The sequence below is a fragment of the Epinephelus lanceolatus genome, chromosome 2 (genome assembly GCF_041903045.1).
Source record: "Epinephelus lanceolatus isolate andai-2023 chromosome 2, ASM4190304v1, whole genome shotgun sequence".
NCBI lineage: Eukaryota > Metazoa > Chordata > Actinopteri > Perciformes > Serranidae > Epinephelus > Epinephelus lanceolatus.
In genome coordinates, this window is record NC_135735.1 from 23,988,924 (window position 1) to 24,015,651 (window position 26,728).

At 41.4% G+C, this 26,728-nt stretch overlaps 1 protein-coding gene across 1 annotated transcript; it reads left to right on the plus strand.

Annotated features, from left to right (window-relative positions):
- On the plus strand, positions 1 to 17,733 carry LOC117251542 (switch-associated protein 70). The gene is made up of 12 exons (XM_033617962.2): positions 1 to 211; positions 3,166 to 3,306; positions 5,376 to 5,549; positions 6,326 to 6,553; positions 6,714 to 6,860; positions 8,811 to 8,919; positions 9,080 to 9,261; positions 12,212 to 12,319; positions 12,826 to 12,992; positions 14,353 to 14,551; positions 15,368 to 15,464; positions 16,863 to 17,733. The coding sequence occupies exons 1-12, from the start codon at positions 116 to 118 to the stop codon at positions 16,979 to 16,981; spliced, it is 1,767 nt and encodes a 588-aa protein (XP_033473853.1). The 5' UTR covers positions 1 to 115; the 3' UTR covers positions 16,982 to 17,733.
- Positions 17,734 to 26,728: the final 8,995 nt, after the last annotated feature.

Here is a 26,728-nt window from a genome sequence, read left to right on the forward strand (position 1 = left end):
CTCTCTGCTGCGCCACTATCGCTGCGCCTGTGTTTGGAGGCGGATTCTGAGACTACAGACACAAACTGGCACCCAGCTGACAGACAGACCTCCTCTGGTGCTGCTGAGGGACAAAATGTGGCTTCGAGAGGAGCTTTTGAAATCCATATGGCACGCCTTCACAGCCCTGGATGTGGATCAACGTGGGAAAGTTTCCAAATCTCAGTTAAAGGTGCGTTTCACTTCTGTTTTCTCTTTGTGTCCAGAGACGCCCATGAACCCAAACTAACTGTACACTTCATGAGCGTGTGTATCACTTGTTCTCCTCACATCGTAACTTCAGACCATTTGACGATAAATAAATGCGCCTGAACTGCACTGTGTAACTTTTCTCAGTGGTAGAAACTAAGTTCATGTAGGAGTACAGTTTTGAGGGCACTGGCACTTTAACCACTCTGCGTGCTTAGCTGCATTTCAGGGGAATACTGGACTTGTTATCACTGCATTCATTTTACACATATACAGTAGTTGCCTGTTATTTAGCAGATTCAGTTTTTACATTTCAATATATGAACACAAAACATGATGTAGGGGAGACTGGGGTAGGTTGGCACACAGCTATTTTCTGTTTCTTAAAGGTCACAGGGACTGAAACACCTGTACTCATCTACTGTGTTAAAACATCTGAAAGTCAGCGGCTTTTTTTGGTGAGGGTGACATTTCAGTTTTGTAGTATCGAAAGTAAAAAAAAGGGTCTGTGGACTTACATGTAACGTATAAAAAAATGAGTTAGAAAGAGATATTGAAAAAGTGTTATTTCTAGATAATACGCAAAGGAATCAACTACATTTTGATTTAAGATTTGAAAGTTTGTGATGAGTGATGGGAGCTGGCTAACATAATTTCATCAGAAAATTTGGTTTCACAATATCACGGTTTCAGAATGAGCCGTAAAGGAATGAAAACGGAAGAGTTATTTTATTAGTATAATTGAAACTTGAATCCATTTTGTTAGTGGAAGTATGTGTAAAAAGTCTCCACTTACAAAATAACTAAATGTCCAGTTGCATTTTTTTCAATATTGTAGATAAGTAAATGCACACGGTATGATACCTGTCAACTTTTATACCACGGTACACCTTGAAACCAGTGTATCACTGCAACTCTATTTTCATCACAGAGTTGGGTCAGATGTGAGTGTGGTTTGTTGGCACATGTGCTAAACAATTGTAGAAATAATAGTTGTAGCTGCAGCTGTATTTTGAGAGATTAAAACTATTTAAAAAGATTAAAAACAATGTTCTTGGTAGATTATTATTACTTTATATATTACCGGGCAACACTCACTGGTTATCCTGAATCAACAGAACACTATTTATCACACATATAGATATAAATGTTTAAACCAGGACCCTGAGTCATTCAGATTTACCAGCATGACAAAAAAGCTGCAGCTGTCTTTAAGTCAGAATATGTGTCCGGCCCTTGATTACCCGGTAAATGATTCCGTAAGGGTCGACCAATCAAAAGAATTAAAGGTTCTTTTCATGTTACGAATATTGTTTTAACAGGATAAAGTGGTGTTGTCCTCGGGTGCTGTTTAACAAGTGTCATAACATAACACATAACTGACATGTTATTCAAAGCCTAGTTAATATTCATACTGGTTCAAATAACAATTTGATTGTATTTCCCATCTTTGCTGAGCAACAGTTTAATGTGAAAGGGCCTATCCCAAATACAAGCCTGTTGAGTTCAGTGATTTTAGCAAATAATAGCCCAGGCTAGTAATTGAAGTTTTATAGTAGTCAAAAATTTGAATTTGTGAGGTCTTTACTGCCACAAACAAATGATCTAATTTAATTGATCTATCTTTTAGTTTCTTATTGTCAAAATGACTTCAGCGTGAAAGTCCACATCACTGAGGCTCCAAATCTTAAACTTACCGCTGAACCTAATACTACCTTTTTACTTCATACTTGCGCTTACCTGTTGGCAAAATGTAGATTAACCTTACTCACTCTCATAAACATATTCCCACACAAAACCTACCTCTGCATAAAACCGCATACTACTTACCTTTGTGCTTACCTGCAATGCTTGAATAAGAAAAATTAAAAAAAATGTCTTAAATTTACTTAAAAAATATCTTGAAAAGGTCTCAAAAAGCATCAGATTTAAGTGTGTGTAATAATAAAATAGTTGAAGTGCTGAATGCAGAACTTATTTGCTTGTAAAGGAGTAATTTTACATTGTACATCAGTGTGTTTACTTGAGCTACAGTGGCCACACACAGGATTTATACAGTCATACTGCATGTTTTACTATATACTACAGAGATGCAAGTATATTGTATTGTCAGATTCTCTCATTTATCCACCATTCATGCAGTAATGCTGCTGCTTATTTTCCTTGTAGGACTTGTCGCAGGTAGTTTATAAAAAGGGAGAATGTTTAGCATGTTCAGTCCGTCTCTGTTGTTTGAGAAGAAACTGAAAAACACGTGACAGGCCTTTTATTACTGAAGCAAAGGCTGGAGAGAGAGGTGGTGTATGACAGCCTGGGCCAGATTTTGTTTGTCTGCTGGGTCTGACGTCTATGTGCCCAGCCTGACAAAGACACAGTCTGACTTCAGGGATCCTGCAGGGCTTTTCATCTCTCACACATGCTCTCTCCACACTGCAGAGTGGCCAGGAAATCTCTAAATGTCACTATTTTGGGAGATTTATTTATGGTCTTTACATCACAGTGAAGGCCAGTTTACAGCTAATATTCCATCATCTATCCATCACAACACTTTAGAGAGAGCAGAGGAGACTGTTTGCATGAGGAGGTTATCAGAATCTAAGCTACAGTGCTATACAGTCAAACCGAAACACTGGATCTGGGCGTAATCCTCTATTTTTACAGCTGAACCAACCAGTAAAAAGAATTGGCTTCACTTTAAAGAACAGAAGTAACGCTTGACTGGTGATGCTTGTAAATGTCAGTGATATGGTTTTGCATGTGCGATAGCAAAATCTGAAAACTGAGAGACTGATCATGAGCTTCATCTTTAACTTACCCCCGCATAGATTCATTTTGCAAGACTGGTGACTGTACAATGATGTGTCTCAACCTAATATATGTCCTCTCGCCTGCAGTACTATATTATATGTAATTCATATTCAAATTGTGGTTCTTTAGGTGCTGTCCCACAACCTGTGCACAGTGATGAAGATTCCTCATGACCCTGTGGCCCTTGAAGAACATTTCAAAGATGATGATAAAGGGCCTCTGTCCAACCAGGGCTACATGCCTTACCTCAACAAGTTTATTCTGGACAAGGTGAGGACAAACAAGCTGAAAGGAGAATGTGTTTTTAAGCCAGTCAACACACTGTAATTTTCAAAAATCATTTCAACTGGGTATAGCTTGACATTTTTTATACATGTGCCAATGTGATGAGTGTCGGCACCAAAACTGTGTTTTCTGTTTCTTGATATCTTTCCTCTGCCCTCACTATGTGTGTAGGTGCACAGCGATCTGAGCACACTTCCAAGAAAAGGTTACAAACAAAAGTTGAAACAATAAAAAAGTTGTGTCCAGTGGAAGTGGTGCAGGATCAAAGAAATACAATAAACAGAAAGCCTTCTGTGCAGAGTTTGCGACTATGAAAAAGGGCAAATGACTACGAAAAAAGGGCAAAACAACCACAAAGAGATGCAAAACAACTACAAAAAGGTTCAAAATGAGCACAAAGAGACACAAAATTACTTCAGAGAGACGCAGAGCAGCAACAGAGAGACTCACAACTATGAAAAGGAGCAAAAACAACTACAAGCACACTCAAAATGACTGCAAAGAGACGCAAAACGACTTCAGACAGAATGACAGCAACTACAAAGACATCCACAAAGACTACAAAATGGGCAAAACAACCATAAAAAGACACAAAATGACTACACAGGGATGAAAAGCAACTACAAAGAGATTCAAAATGACTATAGGGAAATGCAAAGCCACTATAGACACACTCAGAATGACAGGAAAAGGGCCAAAATAACCACATACAAAAAAACTACAAACAGACTGAAAACCACAGAGAGATGCGAAACAACTACAAAAACAGGCTTAACAGTTACAAAGTCTGTGTGTCTCGCTCTTATGTAGAGGAAGTGGTGGGGCCCTCTGTATGTCTGTGCCCACCCAGGGGCCCATTGTCTCACAGTCCGCCTATGATGAGGCCAGAAGAAACGTTCACAGGAAAAAAAGTGAAAAAAAGAAAATTGTTACAGTAACAGTTTTCCCAGCAGTAGATTAAGTTATGTTGTATGAGCAACACATTAGCCTGAATCAGTTAGCTTAGCAGTAAACTGTCTGCAGGGGAAAAAAGTAACCACAGATCTCCATCAAGGACATTTGGGCATGGGCAGACATTGGGCACAGATATGCAAAAGGCCCCACCACCATTCCTAATTTGTGTCTCTTCATGGTTGTTTTTCCCCTTTTGTTGTCATTTTGTGTCTCTTTGCAGTTCATTTGCATCTTTTTGTGGTGATTTTGAGTCTCTTTCGGGTCAGTATGTGTTAATTTGAGTGACATTCAGCAGATGAAGGCGAATGACACCCCTGACACTTTGGACCCCTGACCTGCGCCTGATAGGCCCCATCTATGCATTTGGGGAGTAGATAAAAATACATATTGTCTGAACACAAGCAGCTGTACAAGAACTTTGCATAAATATCTTGAAATCAGGAACTATTGGATCAATGAACACGAAAACAAGATCACAAAGACCTTGACAGTTTTTATGTATGGTGTCATGGACGCAGTAAAAAAACGACTTAGACACTTACACAAACAGTAAAAATAGAAAAGAAACATCAACACACACTTCTTCTCTGTTGAAGAGTGTATGACACAGATTAGGATGACTAATCATGACCAGTTTTGATCTGTAGGAGAGGAAATGGTCTCAACCACTTCTCTGTTCTCCCCACAAGAACCATGTGTTTGGTCAGTTATTTATTGATTGGTAGTTTAATGTGTCAGTAAAATTTGCTGTGTCTTTATACTCTCTTCGCAAAAGCTGGGGCCTTTTCTCTGTAGCTTAGTGAGCACAGTGTAACACACTGCAAACACACATCTGTTGAAGTCTCACGTCAGTCAGCAAACTGCTTGAGTCTCACTCTTTGTACTTGGAAGCTGTTTTCTTGCCTTTCTCTCGTAGGCTCTGACCTGAATGAAAATGAGGCCTTTAATTGCATCACGTTTGTACCTCACATCCTGCAGACTGGAGGTTCTGAAAGGAGACAAACACCAGTCTCCTGCTTAGCATTTGTAAACACACTGCCCTTACTGGTGCTGACCAGTTTGACTTTGACTCTGACTGAATGGTGTGTTTTTGTTCCCAGGTACAGGAGGATTTTGATGTGCTGGAGTTCAACAAGATGTGCTGGACGCTGTGTTTCAGGAAAAAGATCTGCACTAAACATCTACTCATCTCAGATGACGATGCTTTCAAAATCTGGTGCATTTTCAACTTCCTGTCAGAAGAGAAATACCCACTCGTCATTATTACTGAGGAGGTGAGGAAGGTCGTTACAGTTGTTTTCTGGGTGTGGTTTTTTTTTTTTAAGCATCCCTGCTGGCGACAGCTGTGTGTGAAGGCATTACATTTTTGGGTTGTCTGTCCATCCGTCCCTATGTTCCCTTCTTGTGAATGCAATATCTCAAGAACACCTTGAGAGAATTTCTTCAAATTTGGCACAAACGTCAACCTAGATTCAACAATGAAGTGATTCCAATCAGGAGAGACTTGTTCTGAGAGAAAATAATATTTATTTATATGTGCACATAAGTATGAGAAATGTGAAAGGTCTTTGGCGATTAGATCCCATCATGATGTCATCTATTCCAGGAGGGTGGTAAAGACGTATTTCATTAGATTTTGGTGGTCAACGGTCAGTGTGACCTCCCAGAAATGTTTCTGGCCATAACTCAAGAATTCTTACACTAATTATGAGTTAAGTTAAGTTACATGCACATATGTCTTTTAGGATAAAATGATGATGTTATGACATTTTACACCGGAAAAGGTCAAAGGTCAGCTTCACTGTGACATCATAATGTTCCGTAAAACACTTTTTTGGCCCTTACTCAACACCATAACTCAGAAACAGAAGGGGAGACTTCAGATACTGGATTTTTGACACTAATCTTTGGTGCCCACCTTCAATCTGTGCTGATTGCAGAGATCCTCTGTGCTACTGGGTCGACTGGTTTGTTGAGGCACACAACTGCGAGGTGGTAATTATAGGTTTTAACAATCAAACAAAGCTCTTTTGTCTGTCCATCTCCTCAGATCGAGTACTTCCTGCGAAAGCTGATTGAGGCCATGGGGAACGGATGGAGCGAGGAGAAGTTTTCAAATTACAAGCTGCAGCTGAACACAAAGAAGAACTGCCTGGATGCCTGGGAGCTGATTGAACTGGTGGGGATGGGCTACTTCAGCAAGGGCATGAACTGCCAGACCCTGTCCATGGGGATCAATGAGGTCTTCCAAGAACTCATACTGGATGTGCTCAAGCAGGTCAGACAGAGCTCATGTGGACTGTGTACACAGGCAGCCCATAAATGAATTGCTTGCTTAATTAATTATCTATCTAAGTATCAGACCTTGTTGTGTTTGATGTATCACAGTGATTTTGGCAGAATAGCTAGGCAACTCAGGTGTTTTCTGTGTTTCAAAGGGATACCTGATGAAAAAGGGCCACAAGAGGAAGAACTGGACCGAGCGCTGGTTTGTCCTTCGACCCAACTCACTGTCATACTACGTCAGTGAGGACCTTGTGGAGAAGAAAGGAGACATCAACCTGGACCGAACCTGCTGTGTAGAGGTGTGTTGTTATCTCTTTACACTCTAGTATATAATACTGGTTCCTAACCTGAGGGTCCAGACCCCCATTAGGGGTTGTCAAAGCTTCATGGGAGGTCGCAAGGCCTTGTTGACTTTAAGGGGTATAAGTAGACTTTAGTAGGCCTGTATCCCAGCATTTCATTCACTTTTGTGAAAAAAACTAAATGGAATTGTTATTTTGAACTCATGTACAAGACCCTGAGATACTTGAGCTCCCTCACTTGAGGCAGTAACTCTCTCCCAACCCAGAGGGGGCAATCCACTGTTTTCCGGCAGAGAACCATGGTCTCAGACTTGGAGGTGCTGATTCTCATCTCGACAGCTTCACACTTGGCTGCAGATCACCCCAGTGCCTGCTGGAGGTCATGGTGTGATGAAGCCAACAGAACCAATTACCATTTTGGTTAATTGTACAGTTTATTAGTTGATCAATTCTGTTATTGTTATTCACTGGATATCATATGAAATATGCCGAGGATATGTCACTTAGTCAGGGTCATCAGTTAACTCAAAGATAGAGAAGGAGTCCCTTGAGGAAAATGGTTGGGAACCACTGGTATGTATACCCAATGGGTCTCATTCATGAAACGTGAGCAGAAGGAATTTGTGTGTAAACTGTTCGCAGATGGAAATTTACGTGCATGTCCGCATTCATCAATATTTTAGTAGCTCTGATCTTTTCGTAGCTACTAACAAAATCTACTCCTGCTCCTGACCACTCGTAGTGCTTGTGTAAATTTAGTAAGGGACATAAATATTGCTTTTCACTATTGGAAATTACAATTTTAATTCATATTGCGCTCTGTTATGTACACAATACACAGATGCCTTTGAAACACGTAATCTAAACATGACAAAAATAGCCACGAAGGAGCACGCGCCTGCTGAAAGAATTATTTGAGACAACACGTTTAGTTTTTTTTGTGGCTTTTTGATAATTTAAATGAATAAATCTGATTTGAAAAATGTTTAATTCACGTTGTATAAAACAGAGCTTTAGGCTATTAAGATTCAAATAATTTGAAGACGATGCATACAAAACTGCTGTAGCTATATGTTATCCGTATCATTTGTTAAAATAAATGTTAAATAGCTCTACATTCCAACAGCCATCACTGATTTAGAGTTTATCCATTACGCACAAAACGTCTCTGGTTTCCCGTTCCCACTTCATTCAAAACCCCACAAATGAATCTTCTGTTTGTTTGGTGACCGCTGTACGTGTGCTTATGCGTTTCTTTGCCTCCAGTTTCATATCAAACCATTTACGCTTCACCTCTGACATGGTTCTTTGTACCACGGAGACAACATTAACAGCATCTGTTACCTCCCTGCAGGCCTTCTCTTTGTCCCTGTCACACCACTACTAACTGAAGAAAATAAAATGTTTTTCTTAAGTCCACTTCACCCAAAATTATTTCGATCGCCGCTTCGGAAAAATTCTTTTTTCTTTCTCTCTCTTTCTTTTTTTGCGCCATGACTGACAGGTCGACAGGATGCACCTACACCTCCTTATATGGTGGTCATTGGCTATTCATGGGTGGGGATTTATGCTAATTGCTGATTACCGGGAGTGTGCTGTCACTTTACGATGGATTGGCATTCATGATCATACACACGTGTTTACGATCAAATCTGAGTTTCCCGCAGCGTTCCTGAATCCGGAGTAGGTTTTTAGTAGCGTAGACTTTTATGTGCAGATCTACACACAGATTTACTCACTTTTCATGAATGAGACCCAATGTGTGTAATGCAGTTAGGCTGTATTGACTAAATCATTTGATTTGATGATAAAACTGTCATTTGCTCAAGAACAGAAATAGAATTAGCATGGCCTAAACAGCAGTGATCTTTTTATTTTTATAAGCCCTCATAGTTTTGTACATATAGTAGGATGTGACTGAAGTGCTGTATTTTTTTTCTCCTGCAGTCTGTGCCTGATAAAGACGGGAAGAAATGCCTGCTCATCATCAAGTGCACTGATAAAAGCTTTGAGATCAGCGCATCAGATAAAAAGAAGAAGCAGGAATGGCTTCAAGGTACTGAGGAGTCATTTCCTACTGCTCTGTGCCTCGTCATTATCATCTTAATTTTCTTTATCGTCGTCCTTTGAATTTCTAAATGTTATCATCACTGATTCATCAGTTGTTGTGGACATAAATCAGTCAGTGATTTCGTCTTGTTTCCTTCTCATGGCAGCTATTCAAACATGCATCCAGCTGCTGAGGTTGGGGCTGCCGTCTCCTCACCGTGAGGCCCGGCTGAGGCGCAGGGAGCTGCGGCAGAGGCAGCACTCGGAGGAGGATGACCTGGCTGAGAAGATGAAGCAACTCCAGATGGCCAATGAGACCAAACAGAAACAGCTGGAGAATATGAGGAAGGTACTGCTCGATGATCAGCTTGTCATTGATCGGTCCAGGAAGGACCCAAATGCAGAGCAGCAGGCAGGTTCAAGTTTTAACAAAAAGCAAGCTTTAATGCAGCTGATAAAAAACATCCAGCACAGACAGGTAACTGAATGTCCAAATGACAGAAGAACCAAAACTAACTGAAACCCAACCAGGATAATACGATGAACTCAGGTTAAAAACAGAACACAAGACACTAGGCAGGAAACAGAGCAGGGACCGACACCAAGAACACAAGAATGAACACAGACGAACTGACGAGGAACAAAGGGAAACACACAGGTATATATACACAGAAAACCAATTACAAGAATGAGACACAGCTGAAGTAGGAGGATACAGGCAAAAGGAGGTAAATGGAGATTGGTTTACAACAAGACTGATACAGAACAGGTGTGAAGGGAAGACTCTGGGAACAGGGAAGGACTAACGAGACAGACGTGATAGAAAACAGGCGGGGGACAGAGATGAGTCCTCGTCTAGTCTCACCACCAGACAATCAGAGATCTCCGCCTTCTGATAGTCTGGGGACACTCCTTTCTAAAGTGTGTTTAACACACCGGCGAAAACGGCCGGCAACAAAGCAACGCCTCTTGCATTTTTGACGCCTTCTCGGAAATGCGCACGCCTCCTTTTCTCATCCACAAGGAAACAAACACACAAAATGGATGCCGAGAGATTTAACTCCGTTTTATCAAACATGTGCTCATCCGTGAAGAAAATATTTTTTCCAGCGGATGTCTTAGTTACAACATGATTGAGCTAACTGGAGTAGTTTCATGTCGTATCCGACAACGGGAGGCTTTTAACAGATGACGTCCTGATGTTAGCTTTGCTGCTAGTGTTAGCTGTCCCTGTCAGCTGCAGCCACTGATGCTTTCTAGACATTGTGATTTCCCAAAACTGAATAAATACCACACATAGCAACACAAAACTGCTTTGCTGGCTCAATCATGTTGTAACTAAGATATCTGCTGGAAAAAATATTTTTTTCACGGACCGTTTAATGAGTTATTACCTATTACAGACAAAGCTAACGGCTAACAGGGCTAACAGCTAACGGTTAGCCCAGCTACACGTGCACACAGAAATAGTAATGTTTGTTCAATCATTGTGTTTATAGACTTTACAAACATCGGATTAGTCCAAACGGTGATACAGTGATGTGAAAAATGTGATATACAGGCTATATATATATATAGCTAAAAGCTCTGCTGGTTTTCTACCCAGAAGTATTTGTAAACAACAAGGCGATTCCCTCTATAGTCCGGCCGGACGGATGAGTCATAACCTTGTCAAAGATTATGTTTCTTTCTTTTAGTTGGTGAGAATGTGTCACCGCAAACGCGACAAACATCCGCTAACTTTGACGGTGTTCTCTGCGAGCGCGGCTGAGCCATTTTGTACCGCTACACGTGATTCTAGTGGGACCATGTTTACAAGCACATGAGTTCAGCGAGCCACCGAAGGACCGCCCTGCAGATTTACTATTGGTTCTGCAACGTAGGGAGTTTTTTTAAACTCTGAAATTGTATCCACCCATCTAAACACGAAATCAGACCCTCTTGCTTTTATACCCATAACCTTGAAGATAAAAGAAAAACGCCACTCAACGAGTTCGCCAGAGATAAAGATCAACCTGTAGAGCTCTGCTGTTGTTACTTTGCAATGTATGGAGTTAAAGTTATAACTGCACAGATTGTAGATTGTAACATATTATATTTGCGACAATGGAATTACATCCGCAGTTCTCTGTCATTATTTTTATAACGATGTCCTTTTGTCATTGGTAATATTAATGATTATCAGTTGCTTGAATGCACTGTCATCCATCAATGGAACTTCTGATGACTGTCAATCAGCTGGCATCTGTTTGCAGCTCAGTCGATGTGGCGTATCTTTCGCTGTGCAGAAAATTGTGGGTCAGAATAGCCAGAGAAGCATGCTGGCTTGCAGACTGCGAAATCGGACCGGCTGTAGTAGGGCATCCTGGTATTTTTGGCATACTGCATTTGATATGTTATGTATTGGGATATACTAAATCTTTTTCTGGCATACTATATAGTATGGTGGTATGGGTATTGGAATGTACAGATTGTAGTAAACAATCTCTCTCCCACAGGAAGTTCTTTCTTTTGCTCTGTATGTTTTTTCTTTTTAAGCTATATATTGGTCCCTTTCGGACCAATCATTTAAATGAAAGTATATCACATAATGTCATAAAGGCACACGTTAAACAAAGATAAGTATGAATAAAGTACTTGTTTTATTTTAGGTGCAAATGTAGAGCTATAGTTGGTTAGTCCAAGTAGCTTTTTAAAATCCTAGATTGCGATTTTTCAAGTTTTTCAAGTTAAATTTGAGTTTTTGTCCACTTCCTTTCATTTTTACACACTCTGGTTTAAAATAACCTAAACGCCAATTTTATTACAAAACAACCACAACATCAAAAACAACACACATGATGCTGCAGAACATTCACAGTAAAAAGGGAAGCAAAACCTGGTATGCAAACAATAGTGTTTATCACTCAGGGACACCTGTGTCTAGTGAAGTGCTAGACGTATGAGCTCAGTTGTTTCAGAGCTGCAGTGTCTCACTTCTCTTTTTACTTTGCCAGATGGCCTTTTTTTGAAAAATGTCAAACCGTCATTTCTCTTTACAAGGCCAATCACTAATTATGTAGAAATCCACATCACATTTTGGAGTGCTTAAATGCATCCTGGTGTTTGTACGTAGAATATTATACTTGCTACAAGGAAAGAGGAAAAGTGCTCTATTAATCTTGACCGAGAAATGCAAACTGAACCACAGATTCCTCTTTCACCAAACTAATGTTCTTTATTAAGATTTCCCTTATAGGCTGACTTTGCTTCCAGTAAAGCAGAGAGTTAACAGCCTTTCCCTCTTTTGTGCTTCTCAGAAAATGGAAGAGGCCACGGCTAAAGCGGCAGACGAGGAGCTCAGGAGGAAGCAGACTCAGATAGACCTGCAGGATCGCTACAGACTGGACCTGGAGAGAGAGAAAATGGTAACAAACGTGCCTGTGTCAGCCTCCCACAACTCTGCTCCTTTGTCCCAGTCATGTGGGCTGATACATGTCGACACTGCATTTGTGGTGACACGTGGTTTTTAGAAAGTTCACAGAGAAAGCTGATGAGCTTTGGTGAACCAAGACTGTCTTGTTATTTTCTGATGAAGTCACCATCAGCCGTCTGTGGCTCCATCGTTCCTGGAAACACAAGCTAAAATTTTAAATTGTATATCCCATGATGCTGAGTCATCTCTGGTCTCAGTGTCACATGCACAGACGTATTAATCACTGTCTTACTTCAGGGAACTGACGGATAAATGCCTTTGTAAGACAAAGAAATGTTACTGCACATCAGTGGATGTAGAAGCAAAAATACAGCAAATGTCAGAATGAAGTGTCAAATGTGTAGATTTGCAGTGGATTTGTAAATTCATTGCCACCTTCAAGAGCTTAATGAGTAAGAGCATGCAACACTGTGTGTGTGTGTGTGTTGACTCAATCAGGTGCGTCAGCAGATGGAGGAGCAGGTGGCTCAGAAGTCCAGTGAACTGGAGCAGTACCTGCAGCGCGTCCGGGAGCTGGAGGACATGTACCACCGGCTGGAGGAGGCCTTGGAGGATGAGAGGCAGGCCAAGCAGGATGAGGAGGCCATGCACAAGCTGCAGGCCAGGTCTCGGACACACACACACACACACAGACTGGACAGTGTTCGGATACATACAGGAAGTCACAACAGTGAAATAATATAAACCAGTCAAACAGACCTGCAGTCTTAAATTTAGGCACTGTTAGAGATGTGTTGTGATGTAAAGCAGCCCTGCCTCCTACAAATTGTTTATATATAACTAATTTGAAACAGCAAATATGTTTTTTAAGGAAAAATAATGCTGAGCGAAAATATGTTTTCTATTTATAATGATACATAATGATGAAATGTTGCTCATTAACATACCTGGCTAGTCGCAAAAATGTTTCCAAATACAAGATTACCTTATTTGTCTTTAGGGAAGTTTGTCTTGGACATAAAGGCTGCCACATAAAAATACTGCCCTCATTTCACACCCTCCTTACATCCTGAGTTTAAGAGATCCAGCTATTCAGGTATCTCCTTCTGTATTAAATAGGAACCCTGTAGCCTCTGACTCATTTTAGCTCACAGGCCACATGCAGCTCAGTCTGATCTCAAGTGGGGCGGACCAGTAAAAAACAGACAAACAAACAAACAAAACACTGCATAGTAACCAAAAAACACCACCAAATTGGGGGTGGCTGTGGCTCGCTCAATTGCAAGATAGGCAGCTCAATCCCCAGCTCCTCCAGCCAGCGGGTAAGATGCTGAACCCAACAAGATGGCTGCTTCATCAGTGTGCAAGTGCCAGTGAGTGGTTAATGAGTAGCAGGTGGCAGCCTGCACGGGGGCCTCGGCCACCAATGTGTGAATGGGTAAATGTAGTGTGAGAGCGCTTTGAGTGGTCAGAAGACTAGGCAAGTGCTATACAAGTGCAGTCCTTTAAAACACAGGACATGAGAGGGGTCTGCAGTGATTTTCCTAGCCATAACTGGCCATCGACACTATCTGCTCATAGTGATTGCAATGTTATTTTTATTATTACATTTTTACATTGGTTTGCAAAGGGCATTTATGGACTTAAAATCAGATTTGAGTGTTTTTAATTTTGTTGAATCAGACAAAATCAGACAAAAAAACAAAAATATAGATCCCTAATAACACCCTAAACAATGCAGCACAATGAAGGGCAGTACAATGTCACAAATACACAACCTTAGAAATGATCATTTCTTCACACACACAAAAAAAAACCTTGTGGATGATGTCACAGTAGTGAGTGAAATGGTCTCACAGCACAGTGTATAGTCATGACTGTTTTGCTGTATATTTTTTGCACGTTTTTGTTAGTGTGGGATTCCTGACTGTCTAAAGGTGATGTGATAATCTGTCCTCAGCCTGATCAGGATTTTTCCACACTTACCTGTCTGTTCTGACATCATTGCTGTGTCTCCCATCGCAGTCTGCTGGAGGAGGAGGCAGCCAAAAGGGCAGAGCTGGAGCAGATCCACCTGCAGCAGCAGAGGGCGCTGTCTCAGACCGAGGCTGAGAAGCAGGAGCTGGTGGCCGAGCAGCTGGCCAAGGAGAGAGACCTGCAGGCAGCCATGCTGCAGCTGGAGAGGCTGGAGAGGGAGCGGCAGGGAGCGCTGGAGCAGTATGAGGTCAGAACACACATGCAGAGGGTTGCACTGGTCTGAACAGTCCGACAGAGCCTTTATCTGGGAGGGGGGATTCTCCTGTGGCATCAGGGATAGTGTTTGATATATTTTCCCCCCTTTTATCTGTAATAAAACTACTCTTTTCTACCCACAGGCATGCTTGTATTATACTTCACTATTGTGGCATTTTGTTGTTTCTTGTTTGATGATTTTGATCTTGATTTTTATGAATTATGTTCAGTTTATGGAACAACAAATGAAACAACATCGTGTCAGCTGACCTGCAACCAGTTAGTGAAATTAGGGCTGTATATTGTTTGAAACTTTTCAGTACCATTGCTGAAATGACTGCTGAATACTTTAGAATTAGAGTCGTGTTTTCCACAGAATCTAGTCTTTTAACAAAAGAGGCCAAAGTCACGTTGTTAAATGTTTAAACACCAGCAGGAACAGGACGGCTCAAGAATAAAATAAAAACTCTCAGACATATAGACACATTTGATATACATCAGAATTTCATTTTTCAAGATTAGCTATTTGGTGTTGTGTTTTTTTTTCCATAAGATAATGACAGTGGAGCACAGGCCAGGAAACACAGGGAGCAAGATAAAAAACAAGTTTACTACAATATGAATCTGAGCTGACATTCAGTGCCAGGCTTTGATGCTTTCGATACTCTCATCGGCAGCTGCTCCCCCTGCTGGCTGAGCTGTTTCAACTGTCTGAAAACTTCCCTCATCCCACTTATACACCTGCTGTCCTCTCATTTGACTTTTACTCAAACTAATTTCATCGATCTCTCCTCTTTGTCTTATACAGAAGGTGACAGTGAAGCTTGAACGAGCAGCTAACAAGACCAAGACTTGGAAGGACAAGGTGGCCCATCACGAGGGGCTGGTGCGTCTCATCCAGCCAGGTATTGACACTGATCGTTGTTTGTTAGTTATTGCTGCTTTAAACATAGGTTAAGATTCCACATTACACACATGTATCTGTCATTTAAGAACTTTCAAATTCATGGAGCTTGAACAAAGTGTCTTATTTGAAAACACTGGAAAAGGTTGTGACTAGATAGAGCACGTTTATCTTCCAGGTTCTGAAAGTCAGAGAAAACGTCAGAGGTCTCTAACAGACTTGAGTCCCTTTCGTTCCCATATAAAGAAAGCACAGTCTATTACCGAGGGGGCAAACAATTTATTTTTATTTTTTCCCCCCGTTAAAGGTTGTTTTGGGGGAGTTTTTCCTTATCCGCTGGGAGGGTCCTAAGGACAGAGGGATGTCGAATGCTGTAAAGCCCTCTGAGGCAAATTGTGATTTGATTGATTGAAATGATTATTTGATAGCGGAGCAAAGTGCTGCTGGAACTGAGACCAGATTTTAAAGGTGGAGATTACTTTTGGGTTGGATGTGTGCCAAGACAAGGGTAGAAGTAGAGATGAACATCTTAAAGCTGGTAGTGATGTCGTTCGGCAAGATTTGGCCTCCAACAGACACCAGTTAGTAGTCAGAGGTGCTTGCATCCAAAATGCCAGCTTCTGTATATTAGCTGCCCAACAGTTATACAAAAAATTAGATTGGGCCAGTCCACCTTGGAGTTTAGGCCTAATTTACCAAAACACCTTTACACTGAAAGTTGCAGCAATATACCCTATATGGCCAAAAGTATATGGACACTGCTGTCAACATGCTATTTATGTTCTGGGCATGGGTGTAGATTTTGGCGGGGGGACAAAGCAGACGTCCCCTGCAATATTTAAAATATAATGCACTTGCTCCCCCCAATAAAAACATGAAAGTAGCAGGGGACTTTTACTTTTAAGAAGTATACACTATAAAGTGATGCAGAAAAGGCACAAATTGGTGCAGAAAAATTCAGAATGCAGGAAGTTAAGTGTTTGATGCTCAAAATTTTCTTTCAAAGACCCCCAAATCTCTTGTTTCACATGTTTCTACCCCGCAGTGTTGAAACAAATCTCATGTCCTTGGTTCTGGGACAGTTTTTCTATGGTTTTAACTTTGCATCTTAGTTCCAGTTGAGTGAAATCATGGTGTTCATGCAAAACATGGTGTTCCTTCAATTCTGTAGCAACAGTTTGGCCATACAGAGTCATTTATAGCCTCAACTTTATGTACTGAATTATAGTTGTTTCACATCTGGAATCATACAAAGATGAAGCCAAAACAATGTTTTGCTTTCTGCTTTATTATTGCACGCATTAAGTGCCAGTACAACATAAGGCATCATGAGTGATTTGTCTGTAAGTACATCCTGTTTAATGGCCTCCCTCTCTTCTCTTTTAACTTGATCCTTTAGGTCATAAAGGACCTCAGAGGATCACTAACTGGGGTCCTGCTTCATTCACCGATGTTGAGCTGGAGCTGAGGAAGAAGATGTGGCAAGAGAGCAAGAACGAGGGAGCTCAGCATCAGTGAACACTCACCACAGTAGATGGATCAAACACCGATGAAGACGACTGTGAACATTCACATTCGAGGTCTGATTAGGTTTGATAACATGAACGTGTGTCAGCTGCAGAGGAAACAGTTTTACTGATTTGATTTGGGGAACTTTAAAAAGAAAAGCTGGGATTCATTTTATTTTAGTTTCTTCTGTAACAAAAAATTCACACATTGAAAGTTTTTTTTTTTTTTGATGCAGGTAGAAGTACCCTGACAAAATAATCCTAAAACCAGTCCACTAACTAGCTTTTTCTGAGGCTTCTCAGCAAATGTAGTTTGATCAGTTGTCATGGTGATGGTGATGATGAGTCATCTGCTGATGAAGACCATGAGATGCGATTGAAAGTGCCAGGAAAAAAAAAAAAAAATTGTGGAGCTTGAGTTGAGATTAATTTATGATAAATATCATTCTCACTCAGTTTTTTGTTTTCAGCTGAGTTTTCATTTGTAATTTTAGTCCTGTGTTGAATGTTTTTGTGTTTTGACATGAACTCGTCGTTTACTGACATCCAGCAGAGTATAACAGTAGATTCATTTTCCACTGTAGCTCGATTTATTAGCTAAAGCTTAGTGAATTGCATCTGTTACAGTCTTAACTGAGACAATAAAAACAAAAATAAAACGCCATCTATTTTCTATGAAAGCAGATGACTGTTTTCATTTCATACGTCCAAACATTTAACAGCTTGAGGAGAAGTTGTTCACAAATAAAGATTCTGAATGTGTCAGAACACAGCATGATTTTATTGGGGCTTTATTAGACTTTGCATTCATCATGGTTCAACTACATTTGGATCATGAGTAAGCACGTCCACCAGGTGTCACCATATGAACAGGCTCCTCAGTAAGTTATCCCCCAAAACACTGACAGACACGCTCATCTGTTGTTTAAGCTGCAAGAAAACACTGCACACACGACATTTCTAAGATGTTTTAGGAGCTTCAGTGTGTCTCCACCACTGGGTCATGATGTTGGCTTCAGCCATTCCGTCCAGATGTTGCACTCACGTTTCGGTTTTTAAATGATAAGTCTGGTGTTATTCGGTGTGATGGTTCATCACCTTCCGCTGGCACACAACCCACAACTTGTTTGTCCCTACTGGGGACGTAAATCTTTAAAAACAGCTCACATATACATCGGTTTTTTTTTAAAGAAGGCAGCTGAACATTGTTGTAACACTTGTTTGTAGAATCAGTTTATTCATTGGGTTTGATCTTTTGACGGGATTTGTTGAGTATAAGAACAATATGAAATATTGCCAGCCTTATCCTATTAAAGATCTAGTGTGTAGGATTAAGTGGCATCTAGCAGTGAGGTTGCAGAACTGAGCCGACTCCTACCATGGCAGGAGAACCACAGTGGCTGACGTGCAAATGCAAATGGCCCTATTTAGAGCTAGACTTTGATTTGTCCATTCTGGACTGCTGTAGAAAAACATGGCGAACTCTGCGGAAAGGACCCACTCATAGATGTATTAAGAGAACTTGATGGGGCCATATTCATTCCTATAAAAGTTGCTTTGTGGTGCATGGAGCCAAAAAAGCTCAATTTCTGCGATATGAAATTACCTGGATCTTCCACATTGCGGGACCCAAAGAGCAAGCACACTATAGACTTAAGGCAGTCGAGCCCAAGCCACTGCTGAGTGGCTAACTTCCAGTTTAGCCCTCCGCTAACATTAATGGGTGCAGCTTTCCTACACTTTCAAAATGTTATCGGACTAAATGGATCAAATCCCAAGGGTTGTGATGCTCAAAAAAATGTATCCACTTATTTACACCATCTCTTTCACAATGTAAATCTCTTCTTCATAAGTCTTCTTGGGTCCAATGGCATTACGACGTACCTGGAAATTGTAATTCCATGTTTGACCACTTTGTAAAATTGGCGTCAAAGCTCAGCACAGTTCCTGGGGGCCTGGACCCGCACCGTATGTAGATCTATGGCTTATTACAAGGAAAAGTAACACAATGTTTTTGATTTTTAGGTGATTATAAACTAATCAAAACATAGTGTTACCTCTCTCAGTGACAGCTTACTGGCTCCGAACCAGAATTAGGAACATGCTGGCCTACTAACATTAATTCTAGCTTGGCTCGTTATTAGCTGGTAACTAGCATCTAGCAGAAAGAAGGATGGCGAGGTGTTCAGGTGCCGTTCACCAACAATGGCTTTATTGCAGTCTTCGCCACAAAACAATAAACACAGCCTTCTCATGAGGTTGAACAGTAGCCCTGAGCTCATCTAGACACTTAATTCTGCTGACTATCATCACTCTTTGCCGCCTGACGTCTTTACCATGATACGAGGGGGCTGCTTCCCTCCACACACACAATGAAGTACACGTCACACCCTCACAGTTTACCCACAGGGCCACCGCCCTTAGACGGGAAAAATGGTGAGCCTGTAACAATAGTTATGAATATTATATACAATTTCTGCCAATAAATACCCCTAAATCCTACACACTGGAACTTTAAGTCAGAAAAGTTGATAGTTCATATTTATCGGAAAGGATTGCCTGACAGCCTGACCGATCCACATTAACACAGCTTCTTTGTCAATGTTTCCACTATCAGTTACTGTCATTCAGTCACAGTCAGCTGCCAACTCAATTTCAGTGCTACAGCCCTCCCTGATCTCATGTTACTTTACAGAAAATGATTCCAATAACATCTACACAGTGAGGTAAACGGATTTGATATTTGGGGTAAAGGGTATCACGTTGGTGCTTGGTATTGGCAGCTGCTCAGAGCTGAGGTATTAGAATACATATCAGGTGAGACAAAGTTGGATCCGTGCATCCCTAGTTACCTGTGTGTATGGCAGGTCTGTTGTTCAGTATTCAATTCAATTTTATTTATAAAGCCCAATATCACAAATCACAATTTGCCTCACAGGGCTTTACAGCATACGACATCCCTCTGTCCTTAAGACCCTCACAGCGGATAAGGAAAAACTCCCCAAAAAAAACCCCTTTAACGGGGAAAAAAACGGTAGAAACCTCAGGAAGAGCAACTGAGGAGGAATCCCTCTTCCAGGACGGACAGACGTGCAATAGATGTCGTACAGAACAGATCAGCATAATAAATTAACAGTAATCCATATGACACAATGAGACAGAGAGAGAGACAGAGAAAGAGATGCAGGTAATGACAGTAGCTTACAACAACATTAATGAAAGTAATAATATTATAGTTATAGTTCTGGCTACTGTGGTACAATATGTTGAAAGTATGTATTAATATCTGACAGTATACTTGTGTGACAATAGTCATATGTGTATAATAACAGTAGAAGTATGACTAATGACTAATGATGGCAGCAGCAGCAGGAGGCATCTGGCAGGACCACGGCAGCAGCACAACCACACACGTCATGCTGTCCAGGCACCGCTGCGGTATGAGTTAATCTGAGACACAGTGGAGCACAAAGGCTCCGGAGAAGAAGCCGAGTTAGTGACATCCAGAATGGCCGAGTTAGCAAGATGCAGTAATAGGATGAGAGAGAGAGAGAGAGAGAGAGAGAGAGAGAGAGAGAGGGAGAGAGAGGGAGCCCGGTGTATTATAGGGGGTCTAAGTCAGCCTAACTAGGGGCTGGTACAGGGCAAGCCTGAGCCAGCCCTAACTATAAGCTTTATCAAAGAGGAAAGTCTTAAGTCTAGTCTTAAATGTGGAGACGGTGTCTGCCTCCCGGACCGTAACAGGAAGATGATTCCACAGGAGAGGAGCCTGATAGCTGAAGGCTCTGGCTCCTGATCTACTTTTGGAGACTTTAGGGACCACGAGTAACCCTGCGTTCTCAGAGCGCAGTGTTCTGGTGGGATAATATGGCACTATGAGCTCTCTAAGATATGACGGAGCTTGACCATTTAGAGCTTTAGAAGTTAACAGTAGGATTTTAAATTCAATTCTGGATTTTACAGGGAGCCAGTGCAGAGAAGCTAAAACAGGAGAAATATGATCTTGTTTCTTAGTTGACTTCACTATTCCAGTTATCACAAAACAAGATGAATCACACTCGATGCACGTGACTTGCAGCAGCGAGGGCTCCGTTTTGCTGCGTGGGTGTCAAAACAAATCAGTTTGTGCAACAAAGGACCACTGTTCTCACAGGTACACCTCACATTTGTCTCCCCGACCTTCAGTGAAAAAAAAGAGGAGGACATTACAGGAACATTGTAACTGGGTCAGCTGTGGGTGCATGTTTGTCTCGTGTCTGCGAGCCAGCCCGCACAATGAGCGCCTTTACTTTCCAATGTAAAAACTCTCAATCTTAACTTGTTGGAAGGAAAGAGGCGGTTCATGTTGAGTTCAGAGTTGTCAGAGCAAGAGATGAGATAAGGAGCTGCATTCATACACTGATCTAACAGTCAGCACCGTGCAGATCTCCTTATACCGGTGGGTCACTGATAAGATCAGATATAGAGACAGACTGCATGAATCTCTGAGCTAATACTGTAACCTGCAATGTTTTTACCACCATGAAGGATGTGATCCACATAGCTTCTCCTTATGTGGACGTCTTTGCTCATATGGTTGACAGTTCTTTAACATTTAAGATATCAAAGGTCTAGTATTTAGGATTTCGTGGCATCTAGCTGTGAGGTTGCCGAACTGAAACCTCAGTGCACCAAGTGTGGATGCAGATGTGGATGGACCTACCTAGAGCCAGTGTTTGAAACAACATGGTGGACTCCGCAGAAGAGGTCCAGCTCCGTATGTAGATATAAACTGCTCATTCTAAGGTAACGAAAACACAAAGATTCTTAGTTTCACGAGATTATACACTAAAGAAAACACAGTTATACCATTTCTGACAACATATCCCACTAATGGACCTTTACAGGAGCAGTGTGAAGAGGCATAAGAGGCATTTAGTGTTTAGGATTGCAGATTGCAACCAGCTGAAACTTCTCCCATGTGCCAAGCATGAACTCCTGGTTAGGATTCTTTCAGTGTTAATTGTTCAGGAGGTTTTTACTGGGAGCTGATTATATACAGAGGTCCCTTCCTCTCCAAAACTGAGCAGGTGATTTAAGCTGGAAAAAAAACATCAGATAAAGTGGTTTCATGTCAAAAATCAGTGTTTTTTGGACATCGCAGAGAGGCTGCTAACTACGGTGGTTGACGCAAATATGTGCAAACATAAATGACCCTATTTAGAGCCACTGTTTGGTTTGTCCATTCTGGGCTACTGTAGAAACATGGCAGTGCAACACTGTGATTTCTGAAGAAGAGAGCCCACTTCCTATGTAGATATAAACAGCTCATTCTAAGGCAAAGAAAACATAATAATTGTTATTTTCAGGTGATTATAAACTATAGAAAACATACTTATATTATAGTTGATTTCTGCCAATATATCCCCCAAAATCCTACACACTCTCACATCACCCCTATACTAACATCCCTTCACTGGCTCCCTGTTGAGTTTAGGATCCAGTTCTAAATTCTCATTCCTACTTACAGAGCATTACACGGTAAGGCACCCTCTTAAGTAGCTCAACTTCTTCACCGGTATTCTTCAGCTTGCACTCTTTGATCAAATATGCTACTTTCATTGTCTATCCCTGCACTTGCCTTAAGTGATCGAGCTTTTGCGGCTCCAGCACCTGAAGTTTGGAATGCTCTGTCTGCTCCCTTACAATCTTCTGACTCTGTGGTTTCTTTTAAAAGCCAGCTAAAGACACACCTGTTTAGACAGGTGTTTGGGTGACTTGTGTGTACCAGAGCTGTACTTTTTCAAATTTTGTGTGTTGTTGTTGTATAGTGTGAATTCTTCTTTTTTTTTCTTGTGTGTGTGCAAATAGTTTTGCTAGTTGTGCACTTTTCACAACGTGGCTTAGTAGTCACTTTGTTTCTATTATTTCTTTCTTGTCGTAAATTGCCCTTGCAAAGCACTTTGTGACCTATGTCTTCGAAAAGTGCTTTATTAATGAATTTAACTTACTTACTTACACTGGACCCTGCATCCTCATCTGAGGACACTACAATTTGGGTTTGCTGCATCTTATATTTCATTCTGCCTAACATACACCTGTTGTCCTCATTTGTGGACACTTTAATATGCCATCTAGTGGTAGCAAAGGCACAGTACACTAATCCTTGTAAAAACAAGATTTCAGTGGAGAGCCACTTCCAATGCAAAAGTAGACAACGTACCAAACCTGATCAAATTTTATGGCTGAAACATGTTTATTTATGTTGAATAACATAGTTTGATATGGCATACAAATCTGATCAATTTTAGAAGCAGTAACGAGCTAAAACACTGCTTGTGACTATTGAAAATAAACCCACTGTCCTCACAGGTTCAAAGGCAATGTTCAGGTTTTTATATGTGTATTTATCTGGTCCTGCTTATCCCAAACAGCTAGCACACACGAAACAAAAGCTGGGGTCTCGAGAGGTCAAGAAATAGAAACATTCAAAAATATTTGAATAAACATCTTATGATTGATAGACTCCAGGATCGTCCGTGCAGTATTTGTCTCCGATAGTTGATCTGCTGTCTAATAAATAGATTTGCTGTTCACATTTCTTCTGTTAGAGATATTTATATCCCAGAATCTGAGAAAAATGTGGCGCCGTTTTTTTTTGCGAAGACTATTCTCAGAATTTGGAGTATCTAATCTCCATATCTAAATTGCACAAGCCCCTCAACATTCCAAAAATAAGGACATCTCTAGCTGTCTCACCCCCGCCCCATGTGTCCGAAAAGTACCCTAATGCCCATAACCAATGCATCTGATTCCCGTCCAGAATGTCCTCATCGAAACTGATTAGAAACAGGAACATTTTTTAGGGGGGATTGTCTGGTGGTGAAAAAATGTCTGGCAGATGCCTGTTTTCTGGGTTAGATGACTTCCCACAGTGACCTCACAGCTCAGAGCATTTCACATGGCTGAATATACTCAGGGTTCAGCTGCACGGAGAAACCGTGGGTCACTTACACTGGCAAGTGAAAAACATCAGGGCCTCACACAGATAGCTTTAAGTGGGCCGAGGAAACGGACATTAACACAATCTTAAACTCCCTTAAAGCTATAAAACAAATGTGTAATTGTGCTTTTCTACTCATGGATGAGTGGGCGGTGTCCGGATAAGATCATCTGCAGTTGATTCGTGCACTTGATCGTCTCCCAACTAGACCCCCATGTGCTGCAGGCAGCTGACATCATCCTGATTTCTAGGGTGGGACGCGATGATGTGTGTTGAGCCAGTGAGATCAGCCTTTGGAGTTGATGTGATGAATTTTGGAACAGGTTCCCTCATAGGGGCCACGGGGCTGTGAGGCAAAGGGCCCCCCCAGCATGCAGTCAATCAGCTCTGCATCGCCCATATTGCAGAGGCACCCAGGAAATGGAGACTGCTACATAGTTTATTGCGACCGCAGGGCTACATGGATAATAGAATTTGGAAGAGCAATAAAATAAATCAGTATCATCTGTCACTGGGGTATTTTTGGGGCCTGTGGAAAGGCCAGTCAGCTTATTTTTTCAAGCTGTTTTCTCGGACAAGAGGCATTTACTGCAGCTGTGACGGTACATGAAGTTTACAGGATACAAAAAAACAACAGATATGTGCAATCTTGAATTTATATGCTGCTTTTGATTTGTCTTTTTATGTGAGAGCAACAACGAACTACACTGAACTCAGGAAACATTTAGCCATGTTACACAAGATTGCAATTACACAGCACTGAATTTTAAAATACTGCTGTTCTCGGGGAAAATAGATGCATCAAGAAGCCGAACTCATGTAATTCTTATGTAAGAGCAAGGATCTTTCATCCCTTAATGTTTTAAACAACTAATTTGCATGAATCTGGCCTGACTCAGGGGGAGGAATGCAGCTATGTGGAATCAATGATTCAATAAAATGGCCGTCGAGTATTTCTGGCTTCCTAGGAAATGATTCCTATCATGCCACTCCACTGGATAACTTCCGCTGCTCCCTCTGTTCGTTGGTCCTAATCTCCGTGCCCAAAGCAAGAGGCTAAATATGGAGAGGACTGCCAGAGGCTCTGCCCAGATGTTGGCCTGCTGCAGCTCTGCACCTGCTGCCAGTACAAGCCAGCTGGGAGATTGTATTGACGGAAAAACACCCACATTCCCTCCCCTCTAAACCCCCCCCCCCTCTGCTCGTCTTCTGACCTTCAGCTTCCTCTCAGACACAAGCCCTCTTTGGACCACAGGAGTCCCGTTCAGAGCCGCCAACCAGGCGCCACGGAGCCTGAGCCGAGGCTCCTGCCCAGTCCCATATTCATTGCTGGCAAGTGAGACACCCATCATCATCCTCTCCAGACCCTGTTGTTGGCTCAGATGAAAAAAACAACAACATGAGTTGCAGTGGTGTCTGATTACCTTTCATTGAGAGAAAATCTTTCATAAAGACGAGGTGTTCATAAGAGGCCAGGAAACACGTGGCAATTACAAATGCGCTAAGTTTTCTTCCTGTATCCTATGACCCACTGTAAGACGAGCAGTCTGCAGCCATGCTAGCAGCTCTGTGAGGCATGAAGGGGCTTTGTGCTCAATGTCAGCACACTAATACACTCACACTAATAAAAGTGCTCAAGTTAGCATGCTAACATTTGATGTATGGCATATAGCAATAAAAATAACTATGTCTTTAGTTAAAGTACTGGACAAACTGGACATCATGATGGTGCTACATGAAATGTTCGGGGATCACTGAAGTTATTATGATTCACACTGATGGAAGAGGACTGTCTGTACCAAATCTGCTGCCAATTAGTTGCTAACAACTAAAGGATGGATTCATCTAATAGTTGTTGAGACATGTCACTGTCCAGCTGTGAGTAGGTGTGGGTTTACTGTGGGCAGAGGCAAACCATACTTTATAAAATAATGGATGTAGCCACTGTGACATCACCCATCCAACATTTGTATGTGGGGCCCATGTGGGTGGTAAATGAGCTGGAAAATGGGCCCTATAAGGGATTTTCCAAGGGTTTCATAAGCCCTATTTCCACCAAACACTTTCAGTATGGTACCTTTGGAACCAAGAGTAACCCTTCAGACATGGTACCTAGACCCTGGCGTTTTCACCACGAACAGTTCTCTTAAATGTGGGCGGGGTTGTTGTCACTCACTGCTCTGTCCAGCACTCGCTGTATTTCCTCATTACCAGTGACACAGATGGAAGTCTGCGCCTTGTTTATCGTCCACGGAACGACATTGCATGCCGACATTTTCAGAACAAAATAGAACAGGCTGCAGTGAGAGTCTCTCTCCATGGGATATTTTAAAAAAGCAGGTTTGTGCATTTAGTTCTTCTCAGGCAAGCTTGGGGGTTAATGTTGCTGGAGCCCACAGGAACAACGCTCTGCAACGCTTTATTTTGTTGCTCTGAGTGAGGATTAGAATATAGCCTACGCTGTTCACATAACTTGAAACTCGACTTGAAACCTATGGGCCCTAGGCCTTTTTTGGGGTATTTTTACTGCCTTTACTTTTAAGCTCATATCACAGTCATTATAGAGGCTACATACACATGCTATATCTTGTTTTTTTTTTCAGGACAATGTGGGCTAACCAGATTTGCCATCATTTCATGTCCTTCTCTGTGCCTGTATTTTGTATTAATTTTTATATCAATGAAAAAAACAAATCCGTGTGACTAAATTCTTACATTTTTACATGTATCTCACCATAGCAAGTTGGAAGAAGACATATTCTGCCATATCTGAAG

What these genes read in the sequence shown, in the direction of transcription:
- LOC117251542 (XM_033617962.2), top strand. Translation starts at nt 116, where the DNA reads ATGTGGCTTCGAGAGGAGCTTTTGAAATCCATATGGCACGCCTTCACA. An exon ending in AGCTGGAGAATATGAGGAAG is followed by an intron (nt 9,262 to 12,211) that starts GTACTGCTCGAT and finishes TGTGCTTCTCAG; the next exon opens with AAAATGGAAGAGGCCACGGC. An exon ending in GGTGCGTCTCATCCAGCCAG is followed by an intron (nt 15,465 to 16,862) that starts GTATTGACACTG and finishes TTGATCCTTTAG; the next exon opens with GTCATAAAGGACCTCAGAGG.